At 39.8% G+C, this 27,443-nt stretch overlaps 1 protein-coding gene across 5 annotated transcripts; it reads right to left on the reverse strand.

The window, feature by feature from the left end:
• Positions 1 to 293: 293 nt before the first annotated feature.
• On the reverse strand, positions 294 to 26,257 carry SLTM (SAFB like transcription modulator). Of its 5 annotated transcripts, none has more exons than XM_030497699.2 (21): positions 25,029 to 26,257; positions 24,187 to 24,274; positions 16,482 to 16,546; positions 15,989 to 16,174; positions 15,488 to 15,535; positions 14,493 to 14,520; positions 12,670 to 13,138; positions 12,058 to 12,107; positions 10,028 to 10,146; positions 8,299 to 8,448; positions 8,101 to 8,210; positions 7,854 to 8,014; positions 7,415 to 7,506; positions 7,029 to 7,192; positions 5,802 to 5,976; positions 5,081 to 5,205; positions 3,988 to 4,158; positions 2,797 to 3,111; positions 2,205 to 2,343; positions 1,301 to 1,458; positions 294 to 950 (listed from the first exon to the last, which is right to left on the reverse strand). In XM_030497699.2, exons 1-21 carry the CDS (start codon positions 25,221 to 25,223, stop codon positions 842 to 844), a joined length of 3,117 nt encoding a protein of 1,038 aa, XP_030353559.1. In that variant the 5' UTR covers positions 25,224 to 26,257; the 3' UTR covers positions 294 to 841. The 5 variants fall into 5 exon arrangements, with proteins under 5 accessions (XP_030353559.1, XP_030353556.1, XP_030353560.1 ...); XM_030497696.2 differs by having other exon boundaries at positions 2,205 to 2,355; XM_030497700.1 differs by having other exon boundaries at positions 2,205 to 2,355; positions 7,935 to 8,014; positions 16,473 to 16,546; positions 25,029 to 25,335.
• Between the last annotated feature and the right edge of the window lie 1,186 nt (positions 26,258 to 27,443).

Consider the following 27,443-nt stretch of genomic DNA (forward strand, 5'->3'; position numbering starts at 1 on the left):
TAAGCAAAGTTCTTGTGTAAAAACCAGTCATATCAAAGTTCTGCTGGAGCTCTGCTAAAGAAAAGACTGTAAAATTATTTCTTTAGGCCTCCCATGAGTATTCCTATATTTTTGATACTAATCTTTCTTGTGCTATCAAATGTGCCTCTAGATTTTCAATTCAATTATAGTGAAGGAGACAAAGTAGTTTTAGTTGGAAGCTAAAGTCACCTGTGTTTTGATTTGCTATACCAACGTGTCTGTTTAATTCTGTCTTCCTTCCCCAAAGACTGCTGCAAAGACTTACTAGAAGCTATACAGAATATGAAGGTTTATTTCAAAAGAATACATTTGCAAGAATACACATAATGCACTCGATGTAACAGTACCTTCTGCAAAAATAGGTTACATAATACCCAGTAATGAAAGAACAATCTTAGTTCTCTACAAATTAGAAAGCAGAGAGAATAGCCTGGACAACCTTCAAAATGGAGGTTACAGTTGTGGATGTTGTGAGAAGGAGCTAACTTTAAAGCATGACACCACAGAGCTAATGTTGGTAAATCAAACTACTAGCACACGGCTGCAAACTATTCTTTTATACAGGATTAACAAATATTTTGGTTCCAATTTGTTTTTTACACAGCTTTAGTGCCTCAGGGAAAATGCTTATCAAAGATACACAAAAACTATCCAAAATTACAACGTAACTATTAAAATGCCTCCAAAATTGAGAGGAAAGTAATCATGTTAAATTAAAAAAATTTAACCAGGACTTCCAGACAAGGTTTCCTGTGTTTTAATCAGAGAAAGTTTACAAGAGATTTCAATAAGTTATCTTGAAACCAAGCAGCTGTAGATCTTAGAATCTTCGTGGAGGTCCACCTTTAAATGGTTTAAATCCTGAGCCACTTCCCCTCTGCATGGAATTGCCTGTGATCTGTACAACTCTATTAATTGGTGAAGAATTACTGGAAACAAAGGTTTTAAAAAAGTGTTAAGTAATGGTAAGTATCTAAACTCTTGGTGTACAATTAAGAACATTGTTATGTCTCATATCACCCCACTATTAAAACTCTAAGTCTCAAAAGAGACTTTGCAAGAAGTCACTTGTTTCTGTGCAGGTGCACAGTACTGCCACTAGCAAAACAACAGTTGTGGAGCCATGTGCTGCCATGGGAAAGATGGGTTTGTGTGCTGTGCAGCAACAACCCATCCACAGAAAGTAACGCTGCTTGCGCCGAGACTATCATACTTCCTAAGCATAACCTAAGCCTTGAGAGCTCACTAGGAAGTTGAGAGGAAGGAGTACTTTTTGTACCTTGTATGTGGAGACATCATGCCACCTCCTCCACGGCCATCTCCCATTCTCCTTGTGTCATGATACCCACTTCCTTGAGAACTAGGTCCATGCCATTCTTTCCTTGGTCCAGTTTCACGACTATGGCGCTCAACAACATGTCTGTCCTCATTATAGTGCTAGAAAGAAAGTGATAGTCATTTTCAGAACTAAAGATGTACTTCATGATCAACAGGAAACAAACTTTTCAAGAAAGCTAAACTTACAGTATAAACTTATAATATACAGAACTCAAGCATCTGTTAAGATTTCAGACCGCAGGCAGCTAACCCATGCTTACAAGAGTCCTGTTAGAAGTAACAAAAATCCTAATTTGCAACAATGACTACGTGCATATGCAGGGAGTAAAGTTCAGTGGACTCATACTTTACTCCCAATTCTGGCCTGATCTTGTATAATCACTGTGTTCCATATAGCTAGAGAAACACTATTCTTTTTAAATGCTTCAAGATTTAGTGGCATGGACCAATTTGGTCTGTAGACTTCAAAGACAAGTCTTACAGAAGGTTTTTCTCTCAGTAACAGCACTCCGCAGATTACAACAAACCACACTGAAGCTGTGGGTGATGTAAGGTCGAGACCCTGAAAACACACAACAACAAACTCTTAAGAGCCTAATCAGCAACTCATTCAGGTGGTGTTCTGATCTACCTGAAAGATGCTAGACATAAAAAAAATTGGTGATGTTTTCTGCACTTTCTTGGCTTATTAAAACACCCAACAAAAAAGAACTTTTAAAATAAACTGACTTTCCAATAGCCAGAACGCTTGGTGGTCATTTCTGTGAAGCTACATGGTCATTTTCCAGGATGATTTTGCATTTTCCTGTCTCACCCATGCGCACAAACACAAGAACATGACTCACTTGTCCTCCACCTCTTTCTCCCATCACGCCTCGCTCTCCTTCTCTGCTTCCATACCCAGAAGCACTGCTACGGCTACCAGGAGGTGCACCTCTCACGTGTCCGGACACTTCTCTTCCTGATCGATCCGACCTCTCGCTTCTGTAAAAATTGCTTTTATCAAAATTTTGGTTTCAGTATAACAGAATTGGTACCAAATCACAGCACATGTAGACTTCAGAGATTCCCTTTTGTTTTTCAGGTACCTAGCAAGTTGCAGTTAGCTTCTTAGAAACACTCTTTTAGATCTATGTAGCTCTCTAAATAGTTAAAGCTTGCATGTTATTTGTTTACATCTGCATTCTTGCACAAAAGCCTCCTTACTTTATGTCGCTGCACACAGTTAAGAATAGGCTGCTGGCAGTCAGCATCAAGTTTAGTGTACGTGACAACCTACACACCATTTCTTCTAACGCATTTGGAAAGTGACTTTGCCATTCTTTAGGAAGGGGTCTGTTCTCTCTTTACAGAGCAATTCTTGAGGAATTGTTACTCCAGGTAAACTCTACAAGAATCAGCATGTTCACTAGTTCATTGATTAGCCAGCACATTTACCTGCCATCCCGTTTGTCTGTGCTTATGCTTCCCTCGCTCTTCCAATTGGTTTGCCTAGGTGGATTTGAACCAGTCTCTCTTGGATGTCGACCATGTGGTATTTCAGGTCTGTCATGAATTATCACTGTTCTTCTTTCATCTCTGTCTCCTCGCACTTCTCGTCTGTCTGTATCTCGAAGTTCACTTCTTGGTTGTGGTGGTTCATTTCTTCTGGACTCACTGAAGTTCTTGGGATATCTCTCAAACCCTGGCTCTTCTCTTCGTGCTGTTGGACGAGTCTTTTTTGCTTCACCTTGATTTACAAAACGTTCTCGCCTAAGTTGTTAAAGTAGGACAAAGTCATTTGCTTGTCTCCCATTTTCCCACTTCTCTGCACATGGAAGCACAACGTGACCATACAAAAATATCTTTATATTACATGTTTATTACCATATATGTGACATGTATCTCAAATATCCTTCCCACCTAAATTGTATTTATTTCTACAGTTTTGATTTTGAGTTCTTACAGCCAGTTTAACATTTCTTTATGCATTTATCAGTTCGCTTTTTGGTCAGTATAATTTAAGCAATTGTAGGGCATTCTTTTTGCTTAGTATGAAGCAGAGGGAATGCTAGATTTCGAGTCAGCTAGAAAATACCAGTATTAGTTCACTGCAGCACAAAAGTAGAAGTCTGGAAACTACAATTATGTGGTCTTAACTTTATAATCGGTTATGGGAGAAGTTTAATGGAAACATAAAATTGGAACTGAACGAGCATTTACTGCACAGTAAATTTACTGTGCGGATCCTCCTGAGTGTGACTTGTGCAAGAAACGCTCTTAACTCTGATTAAATCATTGCTTCTCGCCTTGCTTCTTAAGAAGGTAAGTAGCCGTGTAGGACAGATCTAATCCACTGGAACCCACTTATGACTAGATGTGAAAGAGGAATAATCACGACAATTCTTTTGAAATGTCATCCAGAAGAGACCACCAGGCAGGTAACTTAAAGTCCTCAGAAAAAAACAAACTAGATTCCATGGTATATATGGCCAACCCTGAAGACACAAGAAACTTTGGGACACTACTGCAATTCTATTGCCTCAGAACTCTATAAAGCCTGTAGCACTATTTTAGATTTTGAACAGTTAGAAGTGAAATGCAAAGATATGTGGGCAGGCAAATACTTGCCCTGTTATCTGAACTTACCTATCAAAAGAAGATGATGGAACCGAAGAACCTTCTGGGTATCGTCCCCGTTCTCTGTGATCGAAATCATTAAACCTGTTCTGCTGGCGACTGTAATCTGAACTGTGACTAAAACGTGCATCTGTATCAAGAGCCATCTTCTTATTCTCATTCCAGTAAGGATCATCTCTCCTTTAAACAAAACAAATGAATCCTCCTCAGTTACATGAATCCAAATCATAGAATCATAGAATGGTTTGGGTTGGAAAGGACCTTAAGATCATCTAGTTCCAACCCCCCTGCCATGGGCAGGGACACCTCACACTCAACCATGTCACCCAAGGCTCTGTCAAACCTGGCCTTGAACACCACCAGGGATGGATCATTCACAACTTCCTGGGGCAACCCATTCCAGTGTCTCACCACCCTCGCAGTAAAGAACTTCTTCCTTATATCTAACCTGAACTTCCTCTGTTTAAGTTTGAAGCCACCACCCCTTGTCCTATCACTACAGTCCCTGATGAAGAGTCCCTCTCCAGCACCCTTGTAGGCCCCTTTCAGATACTGGAAGCTGCTCTGAGTTCTCTTCTCCAGGCTGAAGAGCCCCAGCTTTCTCAGCCTGTCTTCCTATGGGAGGAGGTGCTCCAGCCCCCTTATCATCCTTGTGATCAGCACTTGCTCCAACAGCTCCATGTCCTTTTTACGCTGAGGACACCAGAACTGTACACAATACTCTAAGTGAGGTCTCATGAGAGCAGAGTAGAGGGGCAGAATCACCTCCTTTGACCTGCTGGTCCCGCTCCTTTTGATGCAGTCCAGGATATGCTTGGCTTTCTGGACAGCGAGTGCACACTGCCAGCAAATGTACTGACTTGTGTTATGCTCTTTGTGTACTATAAGAATTAATTCACAGGACGCTTCCCTTATTTCAAAACTCTCTCCTGCAGATAAGGTTTCATGCTTGGCATAAACTGATGTCAAAACCAAATACCTGAAAGCCAGCTCTTCTGTGAAGACTTGTTTCACGTTCAAATGGATTTTCAAGTCTGACACAAGGCTGGTATCTGTTTCTTATACTAAGCACTGTCAAACCATGGTTTGAGAATTAGATTACCTGTGATCTACATCACGTGGACGTTTCAAAGAATTTCTCTTCTCCTGTTCATAACGAAGTTGCTGCTGTTGTCGACGAAGTTCCTCCCTTTCACGTGCAATACGCTCCGCTTCTTTTCGACGTTCCTACGATGAGAGGGAAAGGTGAATAAACACAACAAACAAAATAGCCCTTTATTAGAGATACCTATGTAACAGTTAGCAAGTATACGGAATTAACACTTGACAATTTTCTATCAAAGGCTATCTAATACAATTAATCATTGGATAGCATCTAAGATTAAAAAGCATAAGGAATACTTCTCCAAAAAAAGTGGAGAAGCTATTGGCTATTAGGTAGAAATATCTCCAGGTAAGTTCTTGCACTGCTACTGTATTTGTTGTCCAGGAACACATACATTAAGTTGGCACTGACATCCTCTAGGAAACATCTAGTAAAGTTACAGAAGGTTTGTATGACAATATGATCTGATATAGTTTGTTTTTAGAGACAGACACATATAGCCACCACATAAACCAGTAATGAGAATTTGCTATCAAATTACTCACAAGTCAAGCAAAAAAGATAAAGATTACTGTGTTGTACACTCTGGATTTTGTAGTGTTTGGTTGATTCTTTTATGGGCTGGGTGAAAGGGTGAAGAAAAAAATTCACTCAAGTGCCAACTGGGTTATACTCCAAACTGATACTGCACTGCAGGCCAAACCAGAAATACGCACACCTGCTCAATGCGGACACGCTCTCTTTCCAAACGCTCCCGTTCCATCCTTTCCCTCTCTAGCTTTTGCCTTTCAATTTCTAATCGTTCCCTTTCTCTCTGCAAGCATTCTTCTCGTTCATGCATTATTCGTATGCGTTCTCTCTCACGACGCTCCCTCTCAGCAATTTCTCTTCGCCTAAAGAAGAAAGGAAAAAAAGGAGAAGATGTAGCAGAAACTGATCCAATATTTCTCATCCAAAACTAACATCACCTGAAGTACAAACATCAAAAAAAACTATTTCCGAGTAAGGTCTTGACAAACATCCTGATATAAGAAGTCTACTCCTTTTAGCCCCAAGTAGCCAAACTGGTTTTAGCACATTCTATAGAACCATTTAAGCAGACAGCAGATATAGGAGAAGTTTTATCATCATCCTTGATGTATTTCATGCTGGATTTGTATTTCTATGTTGTCATTTGGCAAACAATGACAACAGCTTAGCGAAGAATAGGGTTTGGATCTTAAAAATAAATGCTATTTTAGCTCTTGTCCTCTTCAAGCTAACGAAAAATTTACTTATTGTTTTCTGTCCAAAACCAAGACAGACAAACATGACCACTCTGACTTGCACAGGTTAGTTACACTTGTCAACAGCTTCATTTTGCTTTCATCTTCCCAGCTCCTATAGTACATCCTACAAGAAGCAGGAAAGGCATTTTCTCCTTTCAGCTTTATGGTTGCTACAAATTCCTTTGTTTAGGGAAATCCAGCTAACAAAAGTCATTTAACTATCCTTTGCAAGCTTTTGGTCAGATGAAAAGAGCAGAATAGAACGGTGTAGCTGTTTAGTCCTTTTATTTAAAGGGATGAGATTATATTATGCTCGATTTGCCATTTAGATATACAACAGTTCCCTGTTTAAAAACAGACACCCCCAAATACTATTTCTGGTCACATCTCTTAGTCGACTTCTCATCTTTTCAAATAGAGAAGTGGCATGCAGTAACACTTCTGCGATACGCCCCCCATAACCAACACTAAGCTATGTGTTTACATGTATGGCTATTAACAGATGAAACAAAATTTTTGGAGTCCATTCATTTATATAAAGATACTGATAGGCAGAGTCCCAGACTTTTAGCATCTGAGCAAAAGGCTTGACAGAATGCATTCTGAGTGGGTTTCTAAATATAGTATCTGATCAATTAATGTAGAAAATAGCCTTTAGCAAAAAGTTGAATTACTACCTTCGGAGTTCAACAGCTCGTCGTATTCTTTCCAATCGAACCATGTGTTCTCGCAATCTCTGTTCCTTCATCTTTTCAAAAGGCAAGATATCCTTTCTACCCCTGTATTCCCTGAATTTCACTTTATCTTGAATAATACGCTCTTTGTTCCTCAACATCTGTGGCTATAGATAGAGATTACAATGGTTATTTCAGAAGTCTCATTCATTTAGGGAGATTTCTGGATGCTACGTTCAAGTATCATTAACTACTTAGCTATCCCAAAGCATACAAAGCTTCTATCTAAGCTTAACAGTTTGTGATAGTTATTGACTCTTCAGTGAAAGTATCAACTGTAAGGGAGTATCAAATCAGATAAGCATTGCATCAAATCTGTAGATACTTACTTTATCAAACCTTCCCCTTCTAACTGTCCTAGTGTGGCCTTGGTCTCCTTTCATTTGGTCTAAAACTACAACTTGACCTGGGCTTTTACCACCTGGTGAGAGGGGGAGAAGAAAAAAAATAAAAAAAGAAAAAGAAAAAGAAGAAGGGTTTAACACACACATACACCCCTATTTGCCTATTACAGGTTTGCCATAGTGAAATTTCCAAATCCCTACACGGAACTGTTACTGGTAGAAGCAGCATACCAGCACATGGCTGTAACTAAGTAGCAATATAAAATTTGGAAGCTTTTACATCAGCTCCAAAGTAATAATGTTACTGAGTCTAAAAAAAGAACAAGTGTTTAATTGTCTGGTTTCCAATAAGAGCAAGAACATGCCCACAAAACAAGTCAGACACACAGATTCAACAGGACGAAAACATGGCTACATTGCATACTTATTCTTTTCTTTTCTTCAGTTTTTTTAGTGGATTCTTGACTGGGGCCACTTGCTCCATTATCACTCTTCTCATCTTTACCTTCTGTTTTCTTGGCTTCTTTACTTTCTTTTTTTTCCGATTTCTCAGATTTCTTTTCTTCTTTTTTGGTTGACGGAGTTCTTGTTAGGAAAGAAACACAAATGCAATGAGGAAAATTCAACTTAAAGGGTTTTCACAACTTCAGAAGACATGTGCAATTTCTTACTTGCTGGCTTTATCACTTGAGGCAGTCTTCTTATCTCCCATGCTCCTACCAGAACCAGATTTATCATCGCTTTCTTTCTTCAGCTCCTTTTTGGAGGGATCCCCTTTCACCTATATTTTTTCCCAAAAGCAAATAGGTTAATACAGAGTCTTGCATAAGATGGTCTATTGGGAAATGTTTTCATCTCATTAAACCTACTTTCTCAACAGAAATTTGTTGTCCATGCAGCTCTGTTCGATGAAGGTGTGCAATACATCTAGCCACTTCTGTACTAGAAGACATTGTGACTATGCCATAACATTTTGCCCCTGGGCTTCGTGCATTTGTGACCACCTTTGCACCAAGTACCTATGTAAACAGGTAAAATGCAGGTTTTGAGAGAGATGTTTCTAGTAAGGAACTGACAGTAGTCCAATAATATTTTTACTCTAATATGTAAAAAACAAAACAAGCAAAACCACAATAGCAACAAAAAACCCACCCCACTAGAAAGACTGACACTCCCAAGTTTTCAAAGGCATGTAATTCCACAGGATATTGCAGCTTTGAGAACTTTATCCCAACTTCCACATCAAGGCATATTAATGCTTACGTCCCGTTTTGACCAGTCACAACCTCATGCACATTATCTAAATGCTGCTTTTGACAGTTACTGTCAGAATTCATTCACAGAAACACCACTGATCCGAATTTGACAGTTCGTGTCTGACTGATTAACCCCCCCAAAAGGTGTCAAGTGGTGGCAGGAAGGTATAAGTTGCATAATGCAGTAATTCAACAACAGGGCCAGTTCTTCAAAGGCATCTAGCAAATGCATCAAGCAATTTTAGCAACCAGCTCTTTAACACCTGCTCCTTGAGAAAGCACTGTGTTCCTTGCTAGAATTTCTGTAACTACTGGAGCCAGTTGTCTTGATGTAGCCGTGCTCTAATGCAGCAATATTATCTTTTTAGCAGCCTGTAATGCTAGTCATTTAGATATTATGTATTTCCCAGTTAATTTAAAACTGGGAAGCTACGTAAATACAGGTAACAAGCATCTTTACAGCAAAACCAACTAAAGAATTGGAAGTTTTAACAAAACACACTCTTGGGTTTCAGCACTTCTGAAGGCATTAAATAAAATCACCTAATAAACACATTAGGAAAATCAGATATCCAATAATCAGCACACATACTTGATATTCACAGTGCTAAGGTTCTAGCTAGTTCCCAAGATACAATAATGTCGTAACTGCACAGGCTTATACAAACACTGTGAACTTGCATAGTTATCAGCGGCTCCTTTGAGAAAATGAGAACAACTGCAATAAAAACAGTTTTCAAGAAGACTGCTTATGGATTCTGCATTGTTCTCTTTGTATGCTGAATTGAATCAAAAATCCAGGAAAACAGACTTAGTTTAAGCTGCCTGTAAAAAATTCATTAAGTCATTAAAAGAGTCCCTTAAAAGGACATTGACCATAACTTTTTACCTATTTTCCTATTCATAAGCCCTCAGAACACATTTTAAGAACAGCGTCACAAAGCAGCAGGTTCTGTAAGAACTGTTCACATTACAATTTTCCCAGTTAGCACATTACCTTCCCCTCATGGTTAAACACAGTTGCTACAAAAGAACATAGCCATCATTATTTAATTAAATTAAAAATTTAAGCCAGTCCTGACCAGTCACATTTGTGACATTTCTTTTGCATCCATCTTACCTCAATGGGAAGAAAAATTTCGTACAAAATTAACACATGGTTCTTCCTGTAAGCATGCACTCTTATTTTAAATGATGAAAATATTGGGGTTTTTTAGCTTACACTGGTGGACATTTCAATTCAGACTTTCACTAAATAAAGTATTACTCAATTTCTGCAACTGAATAGAGGAGGGGGGAAGAGACACATACAACACACATGGTATCACCCCCCACGAAATACCTTTCCATATTTGCCAAAGAGATTTTTCAAGTCAGCAGCTTTTGTGTTGGAAGACAGTCCGCTAACCCACAGGTTTCTAGTTGAACTTCCACTGCTACCACTAACACTGCTTGCACTTCCTGAAACAAGTTTTACAAAACAGCCAAAAAATTAAGGCGACAAATGTACCATGAATATTGAACCAAACTGTTGCTGAAAAGAGAAATTTAGCCTGTTACCTTTAAGTAACTGTTTATCTGGTTACCTTTCTTGAAAAGACTTCTATATAAAAAAAATATATGCAGTAAGATTTCATTCATATACTCATGTATTGAAACCAACAGCTTGGCTAACACATACCCAAATGACAGAGCTAGAAAAATCATACAGTTCTTTGTTAAAGGCATGCTTTACCCTCATTTGGGTATGTACATTCAATATCAACTTCTGAAACTTATCCTATTCATAAGCAATAACTTTCATCCAAGAACATTTTTTTTAACACCCATTTGTTCTTCATCAGCATGTCTTAACAGTACTCGCATTACCAGAAGACAGCAGAAAGTAGAGGAGACTGAGCCTCCAGAATAATGTGCTCAATTCCCATAACTTTTTGAAATACATGCCTTCCATCCAGAACAGCTTTTTAAAGATGCTGCTGGATGTGAACTGGACGCAACCCACCAAAATGATTCCTGCAAACTAAGGAAAATTCTAAAGAAAAACTAGAACAACATTATGTGCCTCAAACACCCACAACCCCCCAGATATTAACCATTTTTGCAACAATATAGAACTGAAAGCAAGAGATTCATGTCATCTTATTCCCAAATCTTTTAGCCTTATATTATTTAGTTCAGCTTGTGGTTGTTTGCTGCTAAAGGTATGAACTGCTTTTGCGTATGTTAAATTGTAGTCAGCCGTACAGGCAAGGCCAGGACTGGCTCTCAAGCTGAACAGTTGGAAAATTTGGTGGTATGCAGGGTTTTAAAAGGTAATTTAACCACCTTGAAGAAAAAGAAGAATTTTCCTTCTTCAGTGCATGAAAGCAACAAACTTCAGTTACCAGCTATCGTCAAACTAGGCTATCTTGATAAACTGTGACACACTTAGAATGTCATACAATATCATTAAAGAGCCTTTGGCTATGTATTTTAAGACAGCCTTATAATAGTTCCAATTACAGTTATGTATGCTACATGAAAGCACATTTGCAGTATCTTCATTTGATTTCATTGTAAGCATATAACTTATCATGAACAGACATGCATCTACAGAAGACTGAATTATCTCTGTCACAAAAGTTTTTCCTCAGAAATTCATTTATCAGATAAAATTCCATTCATCCATTAGTGATATGGGAGAGATTTTTTGACAAAGGTTTTTGGCAGACAGCTTGCAGGCAAAATAAGGAGACTCATGAGATCATACAAATGCATTTGTTCAAGTATGAAGCATTGGTATAACTGCCAACATTAGTGTGCTCTTGAGCTCCAGTCAAGTATGAGTTTGTAACCATAATAGAGGGTTTTATGGTAAATGGATAGAAACTCCAACACAGAGAAATAGGTCCAGCCCTAATGCAGTAAACAACCAGAAGTTCACTTTATTTAACAATGAGCTAGAATTAAAAACAAGACAAAGAAGAAATCATTGGCATTATGTTTAATTACTTGCAATTATTTTTTGCTTATCTTGCATATAACATCAACCCAAACTGTTGTATGTAAGTTATAGCAGGCTTCTCTGAAAATTGCACCTTCTCATCAAAAAAAAGACTTGCGAAATATTAAGTGGAATTTCCTCCCAAAAGTATTTTGAAATAAGAGAATATATTTTCATGGAGTCTTTAGACTAAGTATTTTTGCTCTTATGAGGAATCTGGCACAAGGAGGGAAAAAAAACAACAGAGACACGACTATATATCTAGTGACTACTGTACCTCTAGCATAATTTACTACAGATGTACGAGTTCTAACATGTGGCAAGCAGTTTCTCAAACAGGAAAGCATTTAGGTCAGGACAATACTACCCTAATTTGTAATAGTTACCTTTATCATCCTTTGATGTTGTCTTGCTTTCTTTAGATTCCTTAGTAGAGCTAGAGAAGCAAATTAAAAATCAGAAGAAAATTGAAAATACAGAATGTGGTAAGTGTTGCATTTTACACTACTAATACTAGTAGACAAGTTAACATTGCAAAAAATAAAAATAAAAAAGGGCTAGACTGTATGTTTGAACAAATGATTCCCTTATGGATTCTTGCACTGATTTTCCCCAAGATGCCTGAAGATCTAGATTTTCTGACAACTCTATTCAGTGGATATATGGCAATCTTCTCCAGATTTCAGGACGGGGACTTGACTTCATTTTGTGTTCTTAGAACTGATAGCTGTTCATTACCATCATCACAAGGGCATTTAAAAAATCGTCAATTTGAAAAAAACAAATAAATGCTGACAATTCGACAATGCAATCAGAAGGACATAGTGTCTATACGAAGATCTTGAATTTTAAAAAGTAACTTATGGCGGTCAAAAAAATCTATAGGCAGGAGCATAGGATACTAATTATAAGATTCTTGCTGCTACCCCCATAATGTAGAGTGATCTTATTGAATGCTGGTACTCAGTATCGTAAAGAACTGACATAGAAAAACAAACCTCTTTGCTTGACCAGAGGCCCCAGTAGACGAGGGACCTTTCTTCAAAGTATCCTTTTCTTTGTCTCCAGATTCTGCTTTCTTTGAACTTTCTCTGGCTTCCTTCTTGACGGGATCACCCTTCACGCAGTCTTCCTTCTTACCATCTTTATGGTTCTCAGTCATCTCATAGTCCTTGCTTTCCTTCTCCAGGCTCTGTGAAATGGCATCCTGCCCATCCTTTGGCTTACTTGCTTCAGAATCTGTAATTTTCACATTTTTACCTGTTTCTAGGAGGTCATCACCATCAAAATCCAGAGTGATGGCATCTTCAGCCTGGATTGTAACCGATATGTTATCATCCTCAGCTTCTTTCACAGAGGTGTTAGCTTCCATCTCTTCGTGAGCCGTGTGATCAGCCTCAGCTAGGCTTTCTTCTGAAGGAAGAGGTTTAGATACTTCTTGTGTACCATCACCAGAACCTGCTTTATCTAAGAGGATTTAACAGGAATAAATATGGCAAAACAGAAGTTTAAACAATTTCATATGCATAAGCTAGAATAGGACCTAGAAAATACAAAGCCAGTTATTAGCACTGATGGAAGGTTAGAAAAAAAACACAAGGTGTATTAACACAAATATAAATCCTTTACCCAGGATCACTTATTCTTCCATGGCAAAACACATTTTCTAGAGACAAATACCAAAACATTAGGAGGGAGAATATGGTTCCATCCTGGAGATACCCGTTCTTCATAAGAAGTATCCATTTTCCAGTTTAGGATTTAGTGTTCCAGAAGAAAATAGTTGCTTTGGATGCTCACAGTTTGATTTAATCTGTCTTTGAATCTTCGTGGTTCTAGGACTTCTTCCCAAATCCGAAAGAATTACAGTCTTGGAGAATTTCAGCCAGTCTTCCACGCTGGGGTTCTCCTTTGCTTTTTCCTTTCCTAAGCAGTTGTTAGGCAGTCAAGTTAGCTGTACAAGGCTGCTGCAGAACACGGAGTGAGCCTTAATCCAGAGTTCGTAGATAAACGGTTCTCAGTCTTCATCCACCGGACAGATTTTCCATCTCAGTCCGACACAGGCATCTCCGACCATATTCTTGGATTTGCGCAGTCGGGGCACTTCAGCCATAGGGTCCCTTGTAAACGTGGAGTCTGTAGTTTTATCCTGTAGCTTCAGTAATGTGTTTATCCCATCTTTTGTAAAGCGATGGTGTTCCATGTCCTTTGTAGTCCACAATACGCGGAATCCTTAAGACTTCTGTCCAGGAAGTCTGTTTGCCCAAGTGCATTACATTCCTTCTATAGTTTCACTAATGAGCATAGCTTACAAAAAGTAGCCACTCCACAGGTTTCCAAACACTTGTTTTACCATCCTATATACAACTGGTATTTCTAAGTGACAATAAGCCAAGGATATGATGGTCCATACATTTATTGGGTGCTCAAGCTCAGTGTAAGGGTGTATCATTTCACTCAATTAAAAATCAGTTACTGCAGTGCAAGTTGGAAGCTCTCACATCAAGACTTACCGTATATTAAAATTGGAGTCCTTGAATACTATGTTTTTTTTATTAAGAATCATAGTATTACAGCTATATTACACATCCACCACAGTAACTGATAAGTACTGTAATCAACTCTTAAGAGTAAAATAACTCTTAGGAGTGAAATAAACCCACTGACTGCAACGATTCCAGGTGCTGGGCTTAATAAGGAGACAACTGGTACTTAGTACTGGAGACAAGCCTAGTATTAGGAAAGAGATTGAATATTACAAGAGAAAGTTGCCTGCTCTAACAGACTAAGGCCTCTGAACTCTATTAAACTTTAAACATACCTTTCTCATTTTCTTCATCTTCACCATCCTGCAAGAAAAGAAAGTCAAGACTAAATGGCTCCTACTTTAAAACTTTGAGCAGAACAGTTTGTAGTTTCCACGGAATTTCTATCCTTTGAAGGCGAATTAATGAACCCCAAACTGTTTTCAAAGAAAAGATGGTCTAGAAACCAAGCCTGTGCATCTCTCCCTTGTCAAATCACTGAAAATTTGTACTAAACTTCACTGGTGTGTGTCCGCAACGCTCGCAGTTCGCAATTGGAACACACAGTTATTTTTCTTCCCCTTAACGGGACATTTCTAAACTGTTCCATATCTTGCTAAAGCCTTCAGAATGGCTGTTGCTCTAGTGATTACTACTTTCAATGCAAGCAATCCATCATTAGCTTTAAAATGTTAGGGCAGAAGTCAGAAACTAGGTAGACTTCCTCCACTAAGTACTTAAAAATGAAACCAAGATCTTGAAAGGTATTTACTTATTTATCATTAGCCTCGCAGACCAAGACATGCTGTACAAGATGTCCTTTTTCAGACATCAGTTCCATGTAACTTAGAATGAATTTCTGAACTTAAAGATGTTACAGATGTATTAACACCACGACCACCACTCAAACCCAACCCTTCCCCCCCTCCCATTCTCTAAAGGCAGATTTCTACATTAAAACAGGAGTTTAGGTGTATATGCTATGTTAGCATTTGGCATAGCCCTCTGAAGTGTTTTTAAGAGGGTTTGAAACATACTCCTTTCTAACTCTACGCACTAAATGCTCCCAAATTGTAGACAGGAATTTGCACTTAAACAGGGCATCTTATTTGGAAATCACAATTATCTGCATTATAAAAAAATATGAATGAAAGCTTCCTGTACTGTTTTTACCTGTTTGTATTACATCATCTGACCCTATGATGCATGCTGGAACAAAAAGCGTCTAAGGTGATCTTTTCCAACTAGACAGACATGAAAATCAGCTTAACAGAAATGATTTGGAACTCACATGGACAGTTGGAAAAGCGTAATCTTCTATGTCTTGACCTTCATTCTCCTATGAGAACATAAAAAGGACTTGCTCAGCAAAGTATTTGTAAAATGCTTCAACATTCACAGAGTCAAGAGATTCATTTAACTCAGAAAACATTTTAGTTAAGTGGAATCACACTAAGGTGAACATCAATGAGCAGTTCTCATTACTTGTATCTTTCAGTTCAGTGTTCAGATTATGCATGTCACTACTAGTATCAGGGAAAAAGCCCCCTTAGGAACTCTGCATGGACTGCAGTAGTATTTCATCACTCAATCCATGCCACATCTGTTTCAGGACTATTCAAACACAAGTCAAGGAGAACAGAAAGAAAAAAAGTGCTACATTACCTTTTACAGCTAAGCAAGACAAACTAAAAGAAACCCAAACCCTAGTTCTGACTTCCTAGTGATACAAGCACACTTAGAAATACGTACATTTTCCTGATAAAAATACATGTAAAACACAACAAAGTACCTGACTCATAGAATCCTTTTCTGTATCTTCTGTTGTCTCCGTTGGCTCCGGGTCACGGTATCTTTTCTTTTCTGCAGATGGTAGATCTTTTGAATTCAAGTTCTCATCTTCAACGGATTCTTTGAAGTCCTTTAATTCATCATTTCCATCTTGATCACTTGCATCTTGAGTCTCCAATTCACTTTCCTTTTGGTGTGAAAAACAATTATTTGACATTATAAGGATGTTAGTTATATTCTGAGAAATTAATGGGTAGAATCACCATTTCTGCAAAATACTGTAACACGTCCATAATAAAAAATCATAGCATGTTTAAAAAAAACCCACACACCTTCACACCCTTAGGCACCACAGCTGTGAACACGGGAAAAACAATGCTCCAAATCTCCACATAAATTAGCACAAAGAAAGCGGAAGCTTATTTTGGTAAATACAGCCAAACATTAAGCTTAAACACAAACTCAGAAAAGAAAAAATTACATACTTTTATTACCTTGACAAAGGAATCATCTTCAATTGAAGCATCACCAGTCAATTCATCAGCTTCATGCTTCTTACCTGGAATGACAGGACATACTAATTACTGGAGCTACTCCCTGTCGCAGACTTTCTTTCAATACTGAAAATATACTGTATATTTCAATACTGAATACTGTATTGGGCCTTAGTTTATCTGAACTGTTCACTATAAGATGACCCTTCCCAAACTGAGTATTTTTAAGGTCAGCAGAAAAAAACGTGAGCTGAGCGAGTGTGAACAATTAATGCTGTTGCATATACAAGCAGTTACGTCTAAGTGATTTTAATACCAATCCTTCTATTTTGATTGATAACGGAATTCAGGAGAACATCAAACTGTGCATTTCTAGAATCACTGGACTTATCTAGACATTATGACTTAAGACATTGGAAGGGCCTTGCCTTATAGCATCACTAAGCAATTTAGGTTAGAAGGGTCCCCTAAAGGTCATCTAGTCCACCTAACCTGCTGAAAGTAGAGCCAAGTTCCAAGTATGATCAGATAGTTCAGGTTTTATCTAGCTATCTCTTTGACTATCCACAAGTATGGCAATTGCAAGCCTCTCCAAGCCACCTTTTTCAGTGCTTTTCATCACTAGAGGGAACTATTAGCAGAAGAATTGAGTGAGGTGAAGCACTTGTGTTTTCTACATATTCTTTATTGTACTAGGGCATGTACCATCAAAGAATTCAGTTCTTCCAGAACATGCACGCTTTTCTCTAATAAAGATGCCTCTGTGAAGATGACAACTAGACATAGTTCCCTTTGAAACCCACTGCATTTCCTTAATCTTCTGTAAAAACAAGACCAAATAACACTAGATACAAACATCTCCACACAAACACACCCTTTGTACAGCATTCTGTCTGATTCATTCTATCAAAGATTAGCCTATGTGATGGTTTTCAGTAACTCAAGGTACAAAACCAGCTCTGTTAGGAAGCGGCTTTACTATCTTCTACTGAAACTCAAGTGTCAATTCAAGACGCAAATGAGATGTCAGTCATGACCAGCACTTAATGCTTTACTTTTTGACATCACATCTTTTCCCATGGGCTCTTGGGCCGCCCACACAAGAGGGATGTGGACCAGCTTGAGTGAGTCCAGAGGAGGCCACGGAGATGCTGTGAGGGCTGGAGCAGCTCTGCTCTGGAGACAGGCTGAGAGAGCTGGGCTGGGTCAGCCTGGAGAAGAGAAGGCTCCGTAAGGGCAGACCTTAGAGCAAGACCAGCTTCCAGTGTGTAAAGAGGCCTACAAGAAATCTAGAGAGGGACTTCTACATGGGCATGTAGTGACAGAACAAGGGGGAATGGCTTTAAACTGACAGAGGGGAGATTTAGATTAGACATTAGAAAAAAAATTCTTCTCCATGACAGTGGTGAGGCCCCGGCACAGGTTGCCCAGAGCCTTGAGCAACCTGGTCTAGTCGAAGGTGTCCCTGCCCATGGCAGGGAGGTTGGAACTGGATGATCTTTAAGGTCCCTTTCAACCCAAACCATTCTATGAGTCTATAATCCCTTCATCTTCTAATGAATGGCTAAATCAATTCTAGAGATGTTCAAAAGGAGTAGAAAAGAAAAACGTCAGCCAAAGTTTGACACAGAGATTTCTACTACCTGGAACAGTCAATTTTTGTCAGCAGTTAATTTGTAGTGTCTTTCATACAGAGTTCTTAAATTGCATTTCAAACTTGGGAACTGCTCAACTACAGGGGAAGAACAGACTACTGTTTTGGTTTTACTTAGATTCTAATTGGTTTTACTCATTTCACTGAAAGATGGCACTGACAGCACTCCTATCTACAGCATATTGTTTTGAGTTTTAGACACACACAAGTCCCTAGGAAAAGACATATGGCAGAAGTTATTTCTATGAGTGCAAAATATGAGATCTAAGCATTCAGATCCAAATACATAGAGATCTTGTCCCTGACTTTAATTAAAACAAACAAAACATTCCTGACTTATATTTGTAATGCAATAGATTTGCAAGATTTTGGCGCAGAAAGCCAGCAACACAGGTATACTTAGGAAAGCTGCCTTTCCTCAGAAAGAGGCATGCGCTTACACTGGGAAGGACAGTTTTTGATATGCATCACAGCTGATGTCTGAAAGTAAGACTAACCCAAATCTTGTATTTCTATTTTAGCATTCTGTGGTAGAATCTACAGCAACATATGTCTTCGATGCAAATTAAAAACCCAGTGAGAAACAGCAAGGGCTTCCACACACATTCAAGTGTTTTGTGTTTTGCCCCTCTCACATTTCAGTTCTTTAGTTTGTTAAACCTGAAAGACCAAGTTTTCCCTGCATCCCATATCCAGCCAAGCATACACAGAGACAGCCAAAAACACACAGCAGATGCTAGACATATTTAGCAACTATCTAGCATATACTATCATGAAAGCTGTTTAAATTCACTCATTTTGTGTGAGGAAGACTCACAGGTGAACTAGAACCTAGACTTTATTAGGGAATTAAAAGAAAAAAAAAATCTACCTCAAATTAGTCCCATTATTCTGCAACAGCAGCTAGAGAATTGTATTTTATTGACATGTCCTCATCAAGAGGAAGTTGTACCTTTCAGTAATGAAGCCGTCCATATATTTTGTTTGCTGCTAGATTAGGCCAAACAGGAATACATGTTTTCATTAGCCTTTCTTCAGTCTTGCTGTCTTTCTTTGCACTGTCTCATTTACTCCAAGTACCAGAGATACTTGGTATGAATAAGGAGACCTGAACAATGACCTTCACTTTCCAGCGCCAAGACACAGAGTGGTAGGAAATTTGCTTTCCTCTCTCAGTTCTGTGTTTTGGTCACACTGATCTGGTTGGTCACACTGCTCAAAAGCAGCACTTCAAGGTTCTGATACAGTTTTCAGAACTTGGTACAGTAACACCCCAAAAAGGCAGCATCCACAAAAATTCAAAACTTCCAGAGTCCTCAGGAATTCAGAACTTTTCCACACTGATACTCATCCACAGTGGGCTGCTGAAAGGGACACTTGGCTCAGTTTCACAGGATTAGAATCAGATTGCAGCAAACACCTTTCAGAAACTGTTCCTGTGAACTTAGTCAAGACTGGTATCACTTTGAGGAAAATAACTGGGATTAAAGGGTATGTTAACAACCACAGCCAGAGCAGCTGGACCTTCTGCAGACAGCAGTTGTCTGACAGGTACAGCAGCTGCCAATACATAAAATTTCTGTGCAGATTTATCCATGCAGTTGCTATTGAAAATGTCTGTGGTGTCAGCAGCACTCATCATAAACCTGGGTGCCTAACATCACAAATATTAATTTACCTTGGAATGACAGCACTCCTTTATAAGCCATGCTCAATCCCTTTTCTGGCAATGGCTACATATTATAAAATTGCAACCCACTATTTAAATAGAGAATGAATATTCTCCTTAGAAGATGTAGAACATCTTTAAAATGTTGGTTTAACACTGTACAGGTTTAGCTTTTCTCTCATTTACAGGCCTAAAGTAGCACAAGCTTGTTCTACCTATTAATGGTCTTCTACATGAGACATTCAGGCTTATACAGAATTATAGAAGAATATTTTGGAGAAGTCTTAAACCAGACATCTGCAGAAGTAGATTGACACACTTATAAAATTCTGGAAGAATTAGTGTTTGCATGTCTTCTGGTATTTCTACCGGAGCCCCAACAGGTTTCTGTCGTAGCTGATGCTAAAGATTCATCAGAAACATGGGACAGGAGACAAAAAGGAAGAAGGGGAAAGAAAATCTTTACAATGGAAGAAACTCTTTATAGCATTATTTAGTTAAGAGGTCTGCTGCAATTTGAATAGCATCATTTGCAACAATATTAATGAAAGCAAATTATCCTGTTATATTTCTGTATTCTTAAATGGTACCACAGAGGAACAAGAACATTTAAGTCTTCTCCAGTGTCTGCAGGATACTGCTCTTACCCACTTATGGTTTTTAGAAAGGAAGGCCTTTTGAAGGCCAACAGTGTACAACTTTTGGTTTTAGGTAACTCAGCAGTTTTAATAAAGAAGTCAAAACCTGTCAGTTGCAGCATTTGATCTAACAGTACTGTCAAATTGGAAATTCAGTCAGAAACTAGAGGGGTACTCAAGACATGAAGTAATAGGTATCTGACTGGCCTTAAAAAGTTGAAAAGCTGCAAATAAATATTTCTGCTCACATTAATTCTCTAAGGTTAAAACTGATTAGCCTAGAATCTGTTCCTCACCCACACTAATTCCAAAACTTGGCAGAAAAGTAACTTTCAATCACTAAGTTATGATGTATCAATATGCTACAGTATTTTTGACTGCAAATAGTTCAAAGGAATGGTCACATCGGAAACATTTGGAAAATACTTCATACTAGAAGTAACTTGCTCTGGATTATCAGAATAAGCAGCAGAACATTCAGGCTTGAAAAGAACATCTTTTTCCAAAAACTCTTATCTTTTTACAAGTAGATAAATTTGTCCATAGCTACTAAATTCCAGGGTGGAAAGGCACAGCCGAGGCAATTAAAGATGGGGCACTTGGTATTTGTTGTTCCACCTTTAAGCTTTCTAACTTTAATTGGCAAAACCAGCTGATCTCACCTGTATAGCTTTTCTGATCAGCTGTTCTGCAGTTCTTCTTTACCCCAAATATTGAACTAAATTAGCTTCCGGAAAAAGTGTTAGATTTTGACTAACTCTGCATACAGGATCAATCGAGGATTCTTGTTGGATAACAGAATCCTTCTGCAAACATTCCTTAAGTCATGATGCAAAGTCCATTTTCCTGATGAACACCCACATGGCTCCTTCTATGTTACATCAATTTTGGGCAAATTAGTAAACACCCTATTCTAAATATGACTCCTTTTTCATACAATATCTTCTGCTGTAGAACTCAGTATGGGACACTGGAGAGCTGCTGTTTGTTTTAAAAAAAAGGTGGTCTACATTCAAATCAGTTTAGTCAGGGCCTTATTCTTCTACTCAGTGTTTTACAGATACTTCTTTCTTATCTCACTGGAAGTTGGCTTTGTACCGTCATTGTCAAAAGCTTGTCACAGTCCAGTAAAAAACTGCAGTATATACTCAGTTGATAGATCAATTTATCAGGGCATTACAAGATCTTGTTCTATGAAAGTAAATTCCACTCTTGGCGTTATTCCTACTCCTCTTTTGTCAATGTACACACAAAAAAAAAGCAACGAGAGAGAAAACAAATATATCACACACTCCCTGCACACACTATTGCCCCTCTAGTTCAGCCTGCATCAACATTCCAGGTCAAGTTTTTCTAACAGACAATGCTAGGGAATTAGACATCTCGCTTCTTCCAGAGACCGTAAGAGTTGCAGTAAAACTGGCTACAGAACACATTCAGGTCTAAAATCGATACCATCTGACACAGTTCATGATTTTTTAGAAGGGAAACCTCCTTCCTTCACCTCTCTCTCTCCTAATTCACCTCTCTCTGCCTGCTGTGAGGAGGTTTATTCATTACTCCCTGGCCTTTTCTGAGGCTGTATTTTCTTCATAAGTTAATATATAATATTCCTACCCTCCTTTGCATAGCAATAGCAGCATCAGGAAAAAATACTATTGAACTAGTAGTGCCTGGACACCAGTAAAATAATTACAGGTCCATTAGCATTAGACTGAAGCTGTGGGGCAGGGAGGAAGCAAAAGGCCTGGAGCAATCTGTCAGCAAAATCAGTAAGTGAGGCAACACTATGCATAGTGAAGAACGTCTATAAGCACAAAGAGGATCAACATAGTTAATTGAAATGAAAATTCAGTCCTATTAGATTCAAGTGATGGGCACACATCTCCCACAAGCCTCTGAAACTTTCCTAGCGACACATTAGGGAATGGATTTTTTGAAGTGCCAGATTTCCATGTTTTGACGGATACTTTCTGGTTACTAGTAACATCTTTCAGCAGAAAGCACCAGAGAGAGATAAAACCAGAATCTGTAGTTAACACATACAAGGAATAGTTAAAAAGAAAGGATATATATTCTTTCTTAAAGTTAGAAGTAAACCAATTAAGATCAAAAAAGATTTTTCCTGGATGAATTACAGTTTTTCTTGTTCAACACTTGAAGATTAATACAGCATGAACCTTCTTTCTTTTGGCACAAAATTTGCTCATAAGACTTTTATAATCAAAAAAGTAATGAGGAAAAACTCTTGAGCTGGCAAAGTGAGCAGATAAGAACTTCATGAAGGTCATATTTTACTTTGAAGTTTACCAAGAACGTACATGTTACACATACACCTTACAGTTCCGCAGAAAAGGTGGCAGGGAACAGTTACTGAAGCCCTGCCTCAGGCAGCAGCATTACTAGTAGGCAAACTACCTTTGCAGAAGCAAAATTAAACAAGAAGCTGGTTCAAGAACATTATGCACGTCATGATATTAGTTTGGAGAACAGGAGGATGAAAAGCAGGAGGTAAGTGTTCATTACAGCAGAGCAAGTAGCCATTTAAATCTCTACATGAAAAATTGTAGAAGCCTTTCCTTATTTAGCTTCCAAGTAGTTTTCTTCAGCATCAATTACCTTTCCAGAGTAGGGAATAAAGTAATGTTGCAGAAGAAAATGAAACCACACTGTGAAACGGTTTATTCCCTTTTACTTTTCTACTGTGTCCAAAGTACGGGTAAGTTATTCAAACTTTCTAAGCAGAATTTATTATTCATTTCCCCATGTACAGCACCAGACAAAAGGAGGAATAATCACTTCCACCACAAAACTCAGCCTCAGTCAAGTGACAGTGGTATAAGATCGATCATTTCCAAAACAGGTAACTATAGCACACTTATGAACATTCCTAGCATGTATGTTCAGTGAAGAACGCCATGCATAAACCAGACATTTCCCAGCATTACTTGATTATAAATGCTCCCAGAACAACAGAAAACAAAAACACAAACTAATATCCCCCAGAACTTAAACATTACTAAATACTGTAATAAATACTTATGCAAAAGAAAACAGAGCCAACAATCTCTGCCCAGCAAATCTGTATAGAATCTAAATTATTTTTCACAACAGGAGAACTAAAATCTCTTAATTCGACATTTCACAGTGAGCCCTCAGAGCCCATTCAGGAAATTCCTATTTATAAATCCTGTTTTCAGTAAAAAGTATGCTAATAAACCCAAATACCCTACCACATATTATCGTACGCTCATCACTAGGTCCAACACCTTCTCATGGCTTAACAACCTCTTAGTTCTCCCTTTGCTGTTACACAGACACTCCTAAGACACCAGAGATTCCCATCCCTGTCCCCAGAGCCGCACAGCAGCTCCTATACCCACTCTGCACCCGTAACACTCCATGTTCAGGAGTGAGCACAGCATATTCCAAAAACCCCACAGATCATCTACACAGCCTCAGCACACACAGCACAAGTCTACAAGATCTGCAGGTAGTACAGCTGCTACCTCATAACACATCTCTTAACCTACCCATTTTCCATGTCTATCCAGCATTCCCATACATTGCCTATATACAGTGACTAAAAACAGATGAGTAAGGCAAGAAATGTCTCATGATAGAAATCATGAGCAGTAAAGTCACAACTATATCCAAACTACAAGCCACAGTTCCACACTCCTTGAAAGTGATATATGCCAGAAAAACTGGTTAAGAATGTAATGTATATCTATAGATCTTAACCTTTGCCTTTAGTTGGTTTCTTGGTGGGCGTGTCAGCCGAAACAGTTATTTCAATATTATCTGGATCGCCTCCTTCCTCTTCAATTGCCTAAATAAGACCAAAAAACAAAAATTCAATTCTTAATGGATTTCAGTGGGACTCCAAACAATTCGATTTCAGCAGAAGTCAGTGAGACAAACAATTATTTTTTTCCATCTCAAAAGTATTTTAAAAAGCACTTTGGGTTAAACCTTTCACTCAGAGTGAGGGAGGGAACGCTAATGATAATGGCAAGAGTTTAAGCTGTTAAAATGACATGTTCAAAGCACAGCTTATCAAGGATCAGCACATTTGTCTTTGGAAACATAACACTAGAAGGCTAGTACGATATCCATGATGACATTAAGGGCAGCACGAAAACAGGGGGGAGGGCAGCTCACAAACCCTACAGCAACAGCCAGCCCCAGGGCTCGCCCCAGCGGCCGCCCGACGAGTTCCAACGCCTAGGGTGGCGGGCGGGCCGCAAGGCCGCGGGGCGAGCTCCGCCGGCTGGGACACCGAGCCCGACCCAGCCCGGCCGCCGCCCACTACTTCGGCGGCTGAGAGGGGCGTGCCACCCCCCCGGAGCCACGCACAGCCACCGGGCTGCCCGGTCACGGCAGACCCTCACCCGTACACACCGGCGGCAGCACAGGGACAGGTCCCGCCCCCCACACCGGGGGCAGCCGGCGGGGCGGCGAGGGCCCCGCCCCCGGAGCCGGGCGGCCAGCAGTGGCGGGCCGGGCCCCTCGGCAGGTCGGGTCGGGCAGGGCCGGGCCGGGCCGGTCCCGTCCCGTCCCCACGGCCTGTACCGGCCTCTCACCTGCTTGAGCCGGGAGATGAGCACGGTCTTCACCCCGGTGATGTCCAGGTTGCGCCGTTTCAGTTCCGACTTGAGGTCGATTACCCGCAGGTCGGTGATCTTCTTGCTCTCGGTGGGGGGCAGCGCCACCGACGCCGGCGCAGCAGGTGCCGCGGGAGCCCCCGCAGCGGCGGGAGACGAGGCGGCGGCGGCCATTTTAGAACGACTGAGCGCGGCAGCTGCACGCACAATGAAAACCCCCCCCGCCCGGCTGGGCCGCAGAGTACCCGGATGGAGGCCGCGGCCGACCTGGAGGCTGCGGCGCAGGCGCGCTGCGGCTCACCTGGCGCCAGGACCTCCCCGCGAGAGGTTGGCGGCGGGCGGGCTGGGCGGGGGGTGTCGGGCTGCGCTGTGGCCCCGCGGAGCCCGCCCAGGAAGGACGGGCTGGGCACGCCTGGCGCGGCTCGGGGCCGGGCTCTTGCTTCTGCAGGGAGTGGCGCCGAGAGCCATGAGGTGCCCCGGGGCGGTGCGGGCGGCGGCGGGGCCGGGCCTGTACTGAGGTGGGGAGGTGCCGGCGGCTGCTGGGCTGGGGCCGTAGAAGCACTGCTGTAACCGCAGTTGTTTGGGCTTGTGGTTCACTGATTTCTCTTGAGAGCTTCTGGTTGAAAACTTCATGCAGCTGCGGCGTTGTTCACTAAAAATTGCCGTTTAATCAGCGTGCGGTGGTTGCATGTGTGTGAGCGCCCACGCGTAGGGAGTTCGATCGGGTGCGAACAGTGAGGTTCCTCCGTGGAGCTCGGGGCTCCGGTGCAGCGCCCCCGGCCGCGCTGAGGCGGGGGGCTCCTGGGGCGGGAATGTGCTGCCGGGTTCCTCTTGGCTGGGGGTTTGAAAGCTTTGCTGGCTCTTGGAAAGAAGCGTTCGTTGCACTCGTGTCAGAATAATTCTTTGATACAACCATAAATACGTATTGGTGCTTCTCCGTTTGCGTTAACAAGTTGGGTTGTACCTTCTTGCTTGCTCTGGCCTCTGACTTCTCAGGGTTTAGGAAATATTCTTAAATGATGCTGGGTTTCTCTCTTACTCAGGTGAGAAACAGTAGTTTCTTTAATCAGTAGCACCTATGGTTTTTGAAGATCAGAGGAAGAACAATCTAGGGAGAAGTAGATCTATTGGTATAACAGTTTTTTATTGGAAGTATTCGAGAAGTACAATATAATGTTTTAAGTTGTTAACAAATAAAGTATTTTTTTCTTATGATTTATTATGCTGTATTTGGAACAGGTAATTGAACCATTTAATTCACTTTCTGTAGGGAGCATTTGAAGTTATTTTGTCAATATTAGACATTACAGCTGCTATTAAATCTTGAAATGAGACTAAATCTGTGAATTTAAGTATGTCTAAACCATTTTTAGTCGCAACAACCCTCTTGTTCTGTCTGTTCATCCAGAAATTGGATATTGATAAAACTGGAAAAATGAAGGTTTGTTTTACTTAATCTTGGTTAAACAACCTTTTGTGCAAATTAAGTCCTGAATCCTAAAAGATTTGTAATACTGTCCTTTCTTTTCAAAATGCACTTGAAGTATTTAAATAATACTTTGATTAGCTAGTTATCAGTTAACAAATACTAATATTCATGTATTTAAAAGTTAAGCACACACTGAAGTCTAAGAGAAAACACAGTTTGGACTAATGTATGTTTTAAATATATAATGCTGCTGTTGCACTTGGTACCAAGATTTTATAAAAAGAACAATTGTAAATAAATTATGTGCTATCTTCTGCAGTAACTTTTGTATTAACATCATATACACTGTACTTGACTTTTGAGGTTAGTAAATCAATTCTGTAGCTTAACTTTAGACTATAGAAACAGGATTTTGTGTTTGTATAACATTTGAACAATGCATGAAAAACTCCTAAATGTATTTCATTTGCATATTATATTGAATTCATCAGTGCAACAAAGTCTCAGTCAGGACAGTTACTGTTTCTGTGGTAAACATACACACAAATGTACAAACACACACAAACCCCACAGGTTAGGTTCTAGTATTGGAGAGGACAAGTTTACTGTGTCCGGTTTCTGGGAAGAAGATGAGAGGGCTAACAAATACAGTACTTGCACTGTCTTACGGGGTTTGCTTGACTTACCTAAACCTTACTGCCTGCTGGCTGACGTAATGCAGATGTCAAAGCTGTACACTTAACCCACTTCCCAAATAAGAAAACAGCCAACAGAGCCAAAAGTGATCTTAAAACGTGTTCTCGGTCATCCTCCTGCCTCAAGGCAGGATTATGAAAACAACATTGACGTTAGGATATTTACCTAAGGTGATGTTAAAGTCTAAAACACAGATTCCACTCATTTCTCAGGCAGCCTAGTCTAGTCCTTAACTATCCTTTTTTTGAATGTTTAGTTCAAATCCCTTT

Source organism: Strigops habroptila, chromosome 9 (assembly GCF_004027225.2).
Source record: "Strigops habroptila isolate Jane chromosome 9, bStrHab1.2.pri, whole genome shotgun sequence".
Lineage (NCBI taxonomy): Eukaryota > Metazoa > Chordata > Aves > Psittaciformes > Psittacidae > Strigops > Strigops habroptila.